General features: G+C 52.6%; 1 protein-coding gene across 1 annotated transcript; it reads left to right on the top strand.

Annotated features, from left to right (window-relative positions):
• The first annotated feature begins 8,459 nt into the window (after positions 1 to 8,459).
• Positions 8,460 to 13,167, top strand: LOC102940581 (serine protease 27-like). The gene is made up of 6 exons (XM_043549675.1): positions 8,460 to 9,050; positions 9,818 to 9,844; positions 10,008 to 10,170; positions 10,307 to 10,578; positions 11,660 to 11,832; positions 12,626 to 13,167. Exons 1-6 carry the CDS (start codon positions 8,780 to 8,782, stop codon positions 12,836 to 12,838), a joined length of 1,119 nt encoding a protein of 372 aa, XP_043405610.1. The 5' UTR covers positions 8,460 to 8,779; the 3' UTR covers positions 12,839 to 13,167.
• The last annotated feature ends 953 nt before the right edge of the window (positions 13,168 to 14,120 follow it).

Genomic DNA, 14,120 nt, shown 5'->3' with positions numbered 1-14,120 from the left:
GGAGGTTTAGATTGGATATTCGGAAAAACTTTTTCACTAAGAGGGTGGTGAAACACTGGAATGCGTTACCTAGGGAGGTGGTAGAATCTCCTTCCTTACAGGTTTTTAAGGTCAGGCTTGACAAAGCCCTGGCTGGGATGATTTAACTTGGAATTGGTCCTGCTTCGAGCAGGGGGTTGGACTAGATGACCTTCTGGGGTCCCTTCCAACCCTGATATTCTATGATTCTATGATTCTATGTAAGCTTCCTGGTGATAAAATCCCTCCTTTACCTGTAAGGGGTTAAGAAGCTCAAATAACCTGGTTGGCACCTGACCAAAAGGACCAATAAGGGAAGAAGATCCTTTCTAATCTGCGCAGGGAGGTTTTGTTTGTGCTCTCTTTGTTGTGCTCTCTCGGGACAGAGAGAAGGACCAGGCAGGAAAAAAAACTTCTCCTAAAACCCTACCTGAAATAAGCATCTAAGATTACAAAAATTGTAAGTAAAGCAAGGAAATGCATTAACTTATCTTTTGTTTTAGCTTGTGAATTTCCCCAATGCTAAGAGGGAGATTTAGGTTGGATATTAGGAAAAACTTTTTCACTAGGAGGGTGGTGAAACACTGGAATGTGTTACCTAGGGAGGTGGTGGAATCTCCTTCCTTAGATATTTTTAAGGTCAGGCTTGACAAAGCCCTGGCTGGGATGATTTAGTTGGGGATTGGTCCTGCTTTGAGCGGGGGGTTGGACTAGATGACCTCCTGAGGTCCCTTCCAACCCTGATATTCTATGATTCTATGATTGTATGATTTATTCCTGTTTTTTGTAACTTTGAAGTTTTGCCAAGAGGGGAATCCTCTGTGTTTTAAATCTTATTGCCCTGTAAAATTACCTTCCATCCTGTTTTTACAGAGGTGCTTCTTTTACTTTTTTCTTTATAATAAAGTTCTGCTTTTAAGAACCTAATTGGGTTTTAGTGTCCTAAAAACTGAAGGGTCTAGTCTGCGCTCACCTTGTTTACCTATTTGGTTGGTATATTATTCTAAAGCCTCCCAGGAAAGGGGGTGAAGGGACTTGGGGGGGATATTTTGGGGAAACAGGAACTCCACGTGGTCCTTTTCCTGAATCTTTGTCTAACTCACTTGGTGGTGGCAGCATACCGTCCAAGGACAAGGAAGAATTTGTGCCTTGGGGAAGTTTTTTTACCGAAGCTGGTTGAAATAAGTGTAGGGTGTCTTTCATGTGGGTCCCCACCTCTGTACCCCAGAGTTCAGAGTGGGGAGGAAATCCTGAGATGGTGGCAGTGTGGTGGGATCATTCTGGACCAGAAGCACAGACTTCAGGATTTTAAAAAGATTTTTTCTTTTGGCTGATTGAAAACCAGGGAGGTTTTTTTTAAAAAGGACACTTTTTTTTTTTTTTTAGCTGAGAGCAGCTGGAGTTTTTTTTCTTTGCTTGAAGGCAGAGTAGTTAAGTTCCTGCAAGGGAATTCACAAGCTGGGTTCTTTTTTTCTTTCTAGCTCTTGGGTTAGGCTAGGCTAAGCGCAGAAAGGCTAGGATGACGGAAAGTGAGGTCCAAAAGAAACTAGAATTAGCCAGATTGGAAGCTGAAGAGAGACAGAAAGAACATGAAAGACAGATGACCTTAAAGCGCTCGTGTCAAGGTTCCTCCCCCACTCTGAACTCTAGGGTACAGATGTGGGGACCTGCATGAAAACCTCCTAAGCTTACTTTCACCAGCTTAGGTTAAAACTTCCCCAAGGGACAAATTAATTTTATCCTTTGTCCCTGGATCTCCACTGCCACCACCAAACTCTAACTGGGTTTACTGGGAAACATAGTTTGGACACTTCTTTCCCCCCAAAATCCTCCCAACCCTTGCACCCCACTTCCTGGGAAAGGTTTGGTAAAAATCCTCACCAATTTGCATAGGTGACCACAGACCCAAACCCTTGGCTCTTAGAACAATGAAAAAGCATTCAGTTTTCTTGCGAGAAGACTTTTAATAGAAGTAAAGAAATCCCCTCTGTAAAATCAGGATGGTAGATACCTTACAGGGTAATTAGATTCAAAACACAGAGAATCCCTCTAGGCAAAACCTTAAGTTACAAAAAAGACACACAGACAGGAATAGTCATTCTATTCAGCCCAGTTCTTTTCTCAGCCATTTCAAGAAATCATAATCTAACACATACCTAGCTAGATTACTGACTAAAAGTTCTAAGACTCCATTCCTGTTCTGTCTCCAGCAAAAGCATCACCCAGACAGACACAGCCCCTTAGTTTTTCTCCCTCCTCCCAGCTTTTGAAAGTATCTTGTCTCCTCATTGGTCATTTTGGTCAGGTGCCAGCGAGGTTACCTTTAGCTTCTTAAACCTTTCGAGGTGAGAGGATTTTTCCTCTGGCCAGGAGGGATTTTAAAGGAGTTTACCCTTCCCTTTATATTTATGACAGCTTGGAATGGAAACAGAGGAGAGGAAACAGGCAAAATGCTTGGAGACAGAAATGGAGATGAAACGCTTGGATAGAGAGTTAGAGCTGAAGCGCTTAAATCTGGAAAGGGCTAAGCTGGGTCTACCAGATAACCCTAACAATCATTCTCCATGTACCGCTCCCCATTCCAAAAAATTCCCGACCTACAAGGTAGGCGATGATACAGAGGCCTTCTTAAAAAATTTCAAAAGGGCCCGCCTTGGGTACAGCATCTCTACAGACCAGTATATGGTGGAGCTGAGGCCGCAGCTCAGTGGACCCTTAGCAGAGGTGGCAGCTGAAATGCCTAAGGAACACCTGAGCAGTTATGAACTTTTTTAAAAAAAGACCAAAATTAGAATGGGGCTAACACCCGAGCAGGCCCGTCGGCAGTTCAGAGCCCTAAGGTACAAACCAGACGTGGCATTTTCCTGACACGCCGACCACCTTGTGAAATGTTGGGATGCCTGGATATCAGGAGCCAGCGTTAATTCTCTGGAAGATCTGTCTTTCCTAATGCAAATGGAGCAGTTCTTAAAGGGTGTTCCTGAGGAAATAGAAAGGTACATCCTAGATGGGAAGCCCAAAACTGTAATCGAGGCGGGGGGGGGGGGGGGGAGATTGGAGCCAGATGGTTGGAGATGGCGGGGGGAAAAAAAGCTAGTAGCATCTGGAGCGGAGACCAGAAGGGGCAACCTCAGACCACACCCTGCTACCAGGGCAGCCCAAGGCCCCAACTACATCCCAAGGAAACCCCCAAACACCTAATTGTCCCACCACACCAGTCTTCAGCAACCCCCCTCCCCTCAGTGACCCGTCAGCTGGGTGATGTTTTAAATGTAACGAGCTGGGGCATGTAAAGGCCAACTGCCCCAAGAACCCCAACACATTACAGTTCATTGCACCGGGGTCACACCAAAGGTCCCCAGGCCCAGATGCCTCCCAGGTACCCTCAGAGTGAAGGGAAACTGTGAGTGTGGGCGGGAAGAAGTTTACAGCATGGAAGGACACTGGAGCACAGGTGTCAGCTATCCACCAATCCTTAGTGGACCCCAAATTCATCAACCTAGAGGCCCAAGTGATGATTCAACCTTTCACGTCAAACTCTTTAAACTTGCCTACAGCCAAGTTGCCTGTCCAGTACAAGGGCTGGTCAGGAATGTGCACTTTTGCAGTCTATGATGATTATCCCATCGCCACGCTGCTGGGGGAAGACTTGGCCAACCATGTGAAGCGAGCCAAGAGGGTGAGAATGGTCACCAGCAGCCAGGCTAATCACGCCTCCAAACCTATCCCTGTTCCTGAGCCTTCCACCAAGGCCCCGTCTGTGTTACCAGAGACCCAGATGGAGGTGGTGGAACCAGACCCCATGCCAATGACTGCAACGGCCGTAGTGGATTCAGACCCCGAACTGGAACTGGCGGAGCAACCCGCACCAGAACCATTGCCAGCACTGAATCCAGCTCTTGCAACCCCGTCTACAGCCCCATCACCAGAGGGCACCACCGAGCCTGCACTGGCATCAGCAGCAAATGACTCTACACAACAGGCTCAGCCGGACCCTGAACCCCAACATAGTGCACCAGCGGAGAGCGGTTCACAGTCAACAGAAACCGCCCCATCCCCTATATCGCTTCCAGAGGGACCAAGCCCAGGTCCACAATCCAGTGAGGAACCGATGTCTCCAGCATCAAGGGAACAGTTTCAGACAGAACAGGAAGGAGATGAAAGCCTCCAGAGAGCTTGGACGGCGTCACGGAGCAACCCACCGCCTCTCAGCTCTTCTAATCGATCCAGGTTTGTTGTAGAAAGAGGACTTTTATCCAAGGAAACTCTTTCTGGTGGGCACCAGGAAGACTGGCATCCTCAGAGACAGTTGGTAGTTCCAACTGAATACCGGGTCAAGCTCTTGAGCTTAGCCCACGATCACCCTAGTGGCCATGCTGGGGTGAACAGGACCAAAGAAGGTTTGGGAAAGTCCTTCCACTGGGAGGGAATGGGCAAGGATGTTTCTACCTATGTCCGGTCTTGTGAGGTGTGCCAAAGAGTGGGAAAAACCCAAGACCAGGTCAAAGCCCTCTCCAGCCACTCCCCATAATTGAGGTTCCATTTCAGCGAGTAGCTGTGTATATTCTGGGTCCCTTCCCAAAAAAGACACCCAGAAGAAAGCAGTACATACTGACTTTCATGGATTTTGCCACCTGATGGCCGGAAGCAGTAGCTCTAAGCAACACTAGGGCTAAAAGTGTGTGTCAGGCATTAACAGACATTTTTGCCAGGGTAGCTTGGCCCTCCAACATCCTTACTGATTCGGGAACTAATTTCCTGGCCGGGATCATGAAAAGCCTTTGGGAAGCTCATGGAGTTAACCACTTGCTTGCCACTCCTTACCACCATCAAACAAATGGCCTGGTGGAGAAGGTTAATGGAACTTTGGGGGCCATGGTACATAAATTTGTGAATGAGCACTCCAATGATTGGGACCTCGTGTTGCAGCAGTTGCTCTTTGCCTACAGGGCTGTGCCACGTCCCAGTTTAGGGTTTTCACCATTTGAACTTGTGTATGGCCATGAGGTTAAGGGGCCATAACAGTGGTAAAGCAGCAATGGGAGGGGTTTATGCCTTCTCCAGGAGCTAACATTCTGGACTTTGTAACCAACCTACAAAACACCCTCTGAGACTGTTTAGCTCTAGCTAGTGAAAACCTAAAAGATGCTCAGGAAGAGCAAAAGGCCTGGTATGATAAACATGCCAGAGAGCGTTCCTTCAAAGTAGGGGACCAGGTCATGGTCTTAAAGGCGCTCCAGGCCCATAAGATGGAAGCATCGTGGGAAGGGCCATTTACGGTCCAGGAGTGCCTGGGAGCTGTTAACTATCTCATAGCATCCCCCACCTCAAACCTAAAGCCTAAAGTGTACCATGTTAATTCTCTAAAGCCCTTTTATTCCAGAGAATTAAAGGTTTGTCAGTTTACAGCCCAGGGAGGAGACGACGCTGAGTGGCCTGAAGGTGTCTACTACGAAGGGGAAAGTGCTGGTGGTGTGGAAGAGGTGAACCTCTCCATGACCCTTGGGCGTGTGCAGCGACAGCAGATCCAGGAGCTGTGCACTAGCTACGCGCCGACGTTCTCAGCCACCCCAGGACTGACTGAACGGGCATACCACTCCATTGACACAGGTAATGCTTGCCCAATTAGAGCCCAATCTTACCGGGTGTCTCCTGAAGCCAAAACTGCTATAGAACGGAGATCCAGGACATGCTACAGATGGGTGTAATCCGCCCCTCTGGCAGTGCATGGGCATCTCCAATGGTTCTAGTTCCCAAACCAGATGGGGAGATATGTTTTTGGGTGGACTACCATAAGCTAAATGCTCTGACTCGCCCAGACAACTATCCAATGCCACGCACAAATGAGCTATTGGAGAAACTGGGACATGCCCAGTTCATCTCTACCTTAGACTTAACCAAGGGGTACTGGCAAGTACTGCTAGATGAATCTGCCAAGGAAAGGTCAGCCTTCATCACCCATGTCGGGCTGTATGAATTTAATGTACTCCCTTTTGGGCTGCAAAATGCACCCACCATCTTCCAAAAACTTGTAGATGGTCTCCTAGCGGGATTGGGAGAATCTGCAGTCACCTATCTTGATGATGTGGCCATATTTTCTGATTCATGGGAAGAATATCTGGAGCATCTCTGGAAAGTCTTCGAGCGCATAAGGGAGGCAGGACTAACTGTTAAGGCTAAAAAGTGTCAAATTGGCCTAAACAGAGTGACTTACCTTGGACACCAGGTGGGTCAAGGAACTATCAACCCCTTACAGACCAAAGTGGATGCTATCCAAAAGTGGCCTGTCCCAAAGTCAAAGAAACAGGTTCAATCCTTCTTAGGCTTGGCCGGTTATTACAGACGATTTGTACCGCAATACAGCCGAATCGCCGCTCCACTGACTGCCCTAACCAAAAAGAAACAGCCAAATGCCGTTCAGTGGACCGAAGAGTGTCAGAAGGCCTTTAACCACCTTAAAGTGACAGTCATGTCTGACCCTTTGCTAAGGGTCCCAGACTTTGACAAACGTTTCCTAGTATCCACTGATGTGTCCGTGCATGGTGTGGAAGCATTTTAATGCAGGAAGGACCGAATCAAGAATTCCATCCTGTCGTGTTTCTCAGCAAAAAACTGTCTGACAGGGAAAGCCACTGGTCAATCACTGAAAAGGAAAGTTACGCCATTGTCTATACTCTGGAAAAGCTACACCCACACGTTTGGGGACGGCGTTTCCACCTTCAAACTGACCATGCTGCGTGGCTTCATACCGTCAAGGAAAATAACAAAAAACTTCTTCAGTGGAGTTTAGCTCTCCAAGATTTTGATTTCGACATACAACACATTTCAGGAGCTTCTGACAAAGTGGCTGATGCACTCTCCCGTGAAAGTTTCCCAGAATTAACTGGCTGAAATCTTCCTTGAAATGTGGAAAATATTGTTAGTTTTTATATAATCAGTAGTATATCTAAAGGTGCGTGTGTCCTATTCACTCTATTTTCCCCTAGAGCTCCAGGAAGAAATCACAGCCAGTGTGCAACAGGCTGTCCAGCACCATGTGTGATTTGGGGTGTGTGTCATAAATATAAAGGGAAGGGTAACAACCTTTATGTAGCAGTAGTATAAAATTCCTCTTGGCCGGAGGTACAGAATCACTTACCTGTAAGGGGTTAATCAGTTCAATTAACCTAGTTGGCACCTGACCAGAAGGACCAATGGGGAAAGGAGATACTTTCAAATCTCGGGGGGGGGGGGCGGGAAAGGTATTGTTTGTGCTCTCTGTGTGTGCCCTCTCGGACAGAGAGGGGGACCAGGGCAGGAAAAAACATCTCCTAAAAAGATCCTGAAATGATACATCTAAAATTACAGAAATTGTAAGTAATAGCAAGGAAATGCGTTAGATTATCTTTTGTTTTAGCTTGTGAATTTTCCCTATGCTAAGAGGTAATTTTATTCCTGTTTTGTAACTGGGAAGCAGAGTCAGAGGGGAATCCTCTGGGTTTTAAATCTTTTTATTTACCCTGTAAAGTTATCTTCCATCCTGATTTTCCAGGTGTGATTCTTTTACTTTTTTTTAAATAAAATTCTTCTTTTAAGAACCTGATTGATTTTCAGTGTCCTAAAAACCAGGGATTTGGTCTGTGCTCACTTTGTTAACCTATTGGTTGGTATATTATTCTCAAGCCTCCCCAGAAAAGGGGGTGAAGGGGCTTGGGGGGTATTTTGGGGGGATAGGGCTCCAAGTTGCCCCTCCCTGAATGTTTGTTTAAATCACTTGGTGGTGGCAGCAATACTGCCCAAGGACAAGGAAAGGAATTTGTGCCTTGGGGAAGTTTTTAACCTAAGATGGTGGAATATAAACTTAGGGGGTCTTTCATGCAGGTACCCACATCTGTACCCCAGAGTTCAGAGTGGGCAGAGAACCCTGACAGGGTCCCTGTCACTCCAGGCCTTGCACAGACCCCTGCCCCGACTGAGATCAGGGATCCTGAAACACCAGGCCCGCACAGACCCCCCCGACTGAGATCGGGACCCTGTCACACCAGGTGCTACACAGACCGCCCCCCCCCCGACTGAGATCGGGGACCCGTTGTTCCAGATGCTGCAGAGACTGACTGCGATCGCGGCCAGGATGTGCCAGCCAGGGTTGTGGGAGGGTGGGAGTGTGTGAAGTTTTGGGGGATTGGGCAGAAGTGAAGGAGCCAAGGCAGGGTAGAGGAAAAAGGCAGCTCTGCGCTCAATGGTGGTGGAGTGTTTCTATAGCCCCCCCATGTACCATCCCCTCCCCGCCCACTACCCCCCTGCCACCAAACTGCTGTGGGGGCAGGAAATCTCTCTGGTGCCCCCCGCTGCTGGAGGCCAACGAGAGAGAGCAGCATGGGAGGCTGCTCCCTGCGATAGCTGCCAGGGAAAAGTGCTCCACCGGCAGGTCCCTGGAAGTGGAGGGAGCAGGGGGAGGTGCAGAAGAACGGGCCGGCCGGGGGGATCCTGACCCCAGAGCACTGGCCAGCCGTGGGCACTGAGCACCGGACAGAAGGCCCAGCCCAGCTACCTCCAGCAACGGGACAGTCCCAGGAGAACCTGGGCAGGTGGACCCCGGACTGGGGATGGCTCCACAGGGCAGGCCTGAGTCACAGCCCTGACTTCTCCTCCCGACAGCGATGGTCCAGCAAGGACCTGATCTCAGCTAAGCCACATAAGCAGTGGGGGGAGGAGGGGGAAGGATGAGGGTCTGTGAGTTTCTGCTTTCACTATTCCGTACTTCACAATTTTAAACAGGAAAATGCTGGGGACAGGAGATAAGGGCTCAGGGGTGCCGTGGCTTCTTGAGTACACGGCTGGTGGTCTGGCTGAAATCACACCCCACACCCACGGGGCGGCTCCAGCTGGGTATATAACTCGCTGCCTTGAAGCCAGGGGCTGTCTGCTCTGCTGGCTGGAGGCTGAACTGGGCTGTCCCAACCCAGAGCGTCTGTGGGGCAGGATCATGGTGGGGCTCTACTCCCAGCTGGCCCTGCTGCTGCTGGTGCTGGTGCTGCCATCCCCAGCGCATGGTAAGAGAGACCAAGGGATCCAGAGCGATGCAGAGCCGCAGGGAACAGACCATAGAGGACGACCCTGCAGCCTGGGGTGGGGAATAGATCTGAGGGGGCAATCCTGTTCCCCGGGGGGAATCGACTGGACGAGACAATCCTGCCCCCTGCGGGTGGAACTGACAGGAGGGGACGATCCTGCCCCCCTCGGGCTGGAATCGACTCAGGGGGACAATCCTGCCCCAGTAGACTGGCTCTGTCTCTTTCCCAGGGCCTGGGTTCAAGGGTTTGTGGGGACGTGAGCAAACCAGGTTCTGTGCACTGAGGGGCAGAAATGATGTGCCGGTCCCCAGGCCCTGCTCTGAATGAAGGGACCCTGAGCCCACCTCCGAGACACACACCCCCGGGGCTGGCATGACCCCTCCAGCCCCTCTGACTCACTCCCACAGGAGTCCCAGCCCCAGCACTCTCTCAGCTTCTGCTCCCGAACCCTCTACCGCCCTTGGGCTTTGCAGGGTGGAGGGAGGACGTGTGGGCCTGAGAGAGCTGGGAGCAGCCCCCTTTCATCTCATGTCAGCATTCACTCTGAAACCTACTGATGCACAGTAGCCACCTATGATTTGAGGCAGAGTATTTAGTGTATGGGAGGCACTATGGGACAGTGGATGGGGCTTTTATTCCAGCTCTTTTCCCCACCTTCCACTGTCCCCAGTCGGACCCTAGTGATGCTTCTCCCGCAATGGCCCTGACTCTGTCATGTCTCCCCAACATTTCCATTTCCTCCGCAGGTGCAGAGGAGAGTCAAGACCAGCCAGGTAAAGAGTCTGGACTTCTGGGTTCTGTCACCTGCCCTGGGAGTGGGGGGGGGAGTGGGGTATGGGTGGGGCTGGGAGCCAGGACTCCTGGGTTCTATCCCTGGCTCTGGGTGGAAGATGTGCACTTTGTCCCATGTTCACATGGCGCCCCTGTTTTGTGCAGTGTTCAGCCGTATCATAGAGGGGAAGGATGCCCGGGAGGGTCGATGGCCCTGGCAGGTCAGTGTGCAGTTTTATGATGCCAAAAAAGGTGACTACCGCCACATCTGCGGAGGCTCCCTCATCTCAGCCCAGTGGGTGGTGTCAGCCGCTCACTGCTTCAGTTGGTGAGTAACCCAGGCAGGGGGTGATGACTCTTCCCTGGCCTCCTGCTGTGCATGAGTTCCCCAACTGCCCTCCCCCCCAGAGGTGGCTGCATCTCAGCACCCCCCTGTCTTCCCCTTTTCTTTTTCTCTCCTCCAGCTCTCAGTGCTGTTCCCAGTACCGTTTGGTGCTGGGGGCACACCAGCTCCTCAACCCCTCCCCAAATCAGATCCTGGTCAATGTGAAGCAGATCATCCTCCACCCCCATTACAATAAGAAGACCAAAATTGCTGACATCGCCTTGGTGAGGCTGGAGAAGCCCGTGAAATCCACGAAGTTCATCCGGCCCATCTCCCTGCCGGGGGCCTTCCGCAAGTTCCCCGAGAAGATGAAGTGTTGGGTCACCGGCTGGGGAAGGGTTGAAGTGACCAGTAAGTGTCAGAAGTCTCAGAGAGGCACTGGGAGTCCATAATTGTTAGGGGGTTGGGGAGAGCAGTTTCCGGCTCTGTCCCCACCCCTGCTCTGCCCCCTCCCCAGCCCCGTTCCACCCCTTCTCCCAATCCCCCTCCCCTGAACGACGCAGCCTGGAGGGTTAGTGGGGGCCTGACCAGCACCAGGAGTGGAACCGCCCCGCACTCACCGGCGGTGGCGGGAAACGGAGCGACCTGGCTCCCAGACAAGTCGCTCCACTTCCCACCACTGCCGGTTAGTCCGGGGAGGCGGGCCCGACCCCTGCTGCCGGTGCCAGGCCCCCCACTAATCCCCCGGACCACCTTGGGCCCCACAGGGCCCCCAGAGCATGGGGCCCAGGGCAGTTGCCCCGAAACATCCTATGGACGGGAGGGCTTTGGTGGTCATGGATACTGTGACCATCTCGGCTGACCTCCTGGAGAGCACAAGGCAGAGAACGTCCCTGATTGAATTGCTGCTCAAATTAGACCAGATCTCTCGGATCTGGATTTACAAATTGCCCGGGATGGAGAACCCACCACGACCCTTGGTAAATTTCCCACTGTTAAAAACTGACACCTTATTTCCAGTCTGAGTTTGTCTGGCTTCAACTTCCAGCCACTGGATCATGTTAGATCTTCAGCTGAGCCCGTTATTAAACACTTCTTCGCATTGTAGATACTTACAGACTGGGCTCAATTCACCCCTTAACCTTCTCTTTGTTAAATCAAATCAATTGAGCTCCTGAGTTAGAGGCTTGGGGTCCCGGATGATCAGGGCCCTGTGAGTGTGTGTGTGTGTGTAGGGGGGCAGCGCTGCCCCCTGCTGGAGGGGAGTGTGTGTGTGTGTGTGTGTATTCCTTGTGGGGCAGCACACAGGGACAGCCTGCGCTTAGCCATAGTAGATGTGCCTTGACAGCCAGACTCGTCTCCAGAATGGCACAGGCATGGGGGAAGCTGCCCACAAGCACAAATGGCTCATCCGGACCCCGGTGCGCGGGGCGCAGGAAGAGCCGGATGCTGGTGGAATAACCCTGACACGCTCCCGGTTCTCCCCCTCCAGAGTCTCTCCCAAAACCCAAGACCCTGCAGGAGCTGGAGATTCCCATCATCAAAACAGCAGACTGCAACAATCGTTACAAGACACTGGCTCCACACTCACCTCTGGGTCCAGACGTAATCAAACCCAACATGATCTGCGCCGGGTACATGGACAGCCCCAAGGGATTCTGCAAAGTGAGAGCCTTTCCTCCCAGCTGATTGTGGGTATACAGCACCGCTGCCCAGACCCCAGGCAAGATCAGGGCCCCCTTGTGCAAGGCGCTGCCCAGACCCCAGGCAAGATCAGGGCCCCCTTGTGCCAGGCTCTGCCCAGACCCCAGGCAAGATCAGGGCCCCCTTGTGCAAGGCGCTGCCCAGACCCCAGGCGAGATCAGGGCCCCCTTGTGCAAGGCGCTGCCCAGACCCCAGGCGAGATCAGGGCCCCCTTGTGCCAGGCTCTGCCCAGACCCCAGGCGAGATCAGGGCCCCCTTGTGCCAGGTGCTGCCCAGACCCCAGCCGAGATCAGGGCCCCCTTGTGCCAGGTGCTGCCCAGACCCCAGCCGAGATCAGGGCCCCCTTGTGCAAGGCTCTGCCCAGACCCCAGGCGAGATCAGGGCCCCCTTGTGCCAGGTGCTGCCCAGACCCCAGCCGAGATCAGGGCCCCCTTGTGCCAGGTGCTGCCCAGACCCCAGCCGAGATCAGGGCCCCCTTGTGCCAGGTGCTGCCCAGACCCCAGGCGAGATCAGGGCCCCCTTGTGCCAGGCTCTGCCCAGACCCCAGCCGAAATCAGGGCCCCCTTGTGCCAGGCTCTGCCCAGACCCCAGGCGAGATCAGGGCCCCCTTGTGCAAGGCGCTGCCCAGATCCCTGACACAGGTCGCTGCTCTTTGTTGCTTAGACTGGGTATGTTCTGTAACCCGCCATCCAGCCTTCGCTCTCACCGTGACAGCGATGGGAATTGGGGCCCTGACCCCCGTTTCTCTCTCTAGGGCGACTCCGGGGGGCCTCTGGCCTGTCAGCAGGGTGGCACCTGGTACCTGGCTGGAGTCGTGAGCTGGTTTATGACCAGAGAGGTGCGTGGAACCATCTGTGCTGACTGCAGGTTCCCCGGGGTCTTCACCCGGGTGACGGCCTACAACAGCTGGATCCGGAGACACATGAAGGGGACGGCCCCTCTGCCAGCGTCTCTCCCGCTGCGCTGATACTCGCCGCCCTCCTCCTCACCGCCCCGTGAGCCGCGCACGGACCTGCCCCTGGCACTGCCAGGCCAGCCCCTCTCAGGATGTCTATAGACCCCCACCCCTTGACACTGGGTTTGGGCCCCATGTTGCTGGGGTCTGTGGGACGCGGCTGGGAGAGGCTGTGGATGGAAGCACAGGGGCGCTATGCGGAAGGTGAGGGCAAAGGGTGAGGGGTTATCTCCTGCCTTTCCTACAGCTCTGACTGGGAAGCTGACGGGGAAGGGCCCAGGAGCCGCTTTGATCCATGACTTGTGCTCTGAAAATCTTCAATAAATCAGCTTTGCAAACTCTGTCTCCTCCCCGCAGCAGCTGGTGCCACCTCCCGCTAGGGCCATTTCTGCCAAGGCAACAGCCTCCCATGGGCTCCATGGGTTGGTATTAGCTGTGGGTTGGCAGAGCATAGGGGCCGCCCATCATGCTGGGCGCTGCAGACACCCCCGTCCGAGATCAGGGCCCCTGTCATGCTGGGCACTCCACACACCCACCCAATCAAGAGCAGGGCCCGCTTCGCGCCAGGCGCTGCATATACTCCCTCCATACGAGAATGGGGCACCTGTCACACTGGATACTGTGCAGACCCTCCCTACTGACTGGGAACCCCATCACACCGGGAGCTGCACGGATCTCCTAGACCGAGATCGGTGCCCCATCGTGCCAGCCACTGCCCAGACACACAGTATGAGAGAGTCCCAGCCCTTACAATTAAAGACAAAAGACACCAGCTGGAGACACACAGACAGACGGGGAAGCACCAGGGAACAACGGGACAATGCTGGTCACTGTGACGGGCTTTGTTCTCTGCCCACTGTCACTCACCCACCACCCTGGTAGAACTTCCCTGCTGGGCACTCACCAGGCTACGGTGGGAGGGTCTCAATGCACCGGGCCCAGGTGCTTTAATCCTCCTATGGCTCAACAGAGTCCGGGCATGGCCCCTGGCTGGGTCCCCAGGTGCCCCCTGTGCAAAATGGTGGGATTTGAGCATTTCAAAATTGTTTTTGATTTATTTTAAATTTTCAGAGTTGTGGGAAATTATGGAGAAGGGGTCAGCCAATGTGAGGGTCTGACAAGAATTAAAAGCTAAAGCTTTAGAACCGTCCAAATCCAGATTGTCAACCTCCCTCATCAAAAAAGTACAAAGTCAATAGCCTTAAAGCAAAGTCTTTTCTCACTGTGCCTGGTGGCGTATTTCGATGCTCGCCAATGGAAATATTTCGGTGGCGGTCTGTGTGTGTGTGCAGTG

This window comes from Chelonia mydas, chromosome 6 (assembly GCF_015237465.2).
Source record: "Chelonia mydas isolate rCheMyd1 chromosome 6, rCheMyd1.pri.v2, whole genome shotgun sequence".
Taxonomy (NCBI): domain Eukaryota; kingdom Metazoa; phylum Chordata; order Testudines; family Cheloniidae; genus Chelonia; species Chelonia mydas.
Note: the sequence above shows the minus strand (reverse complement) of the source record. Positions and strands in the feature narration are given on the sequence as shown.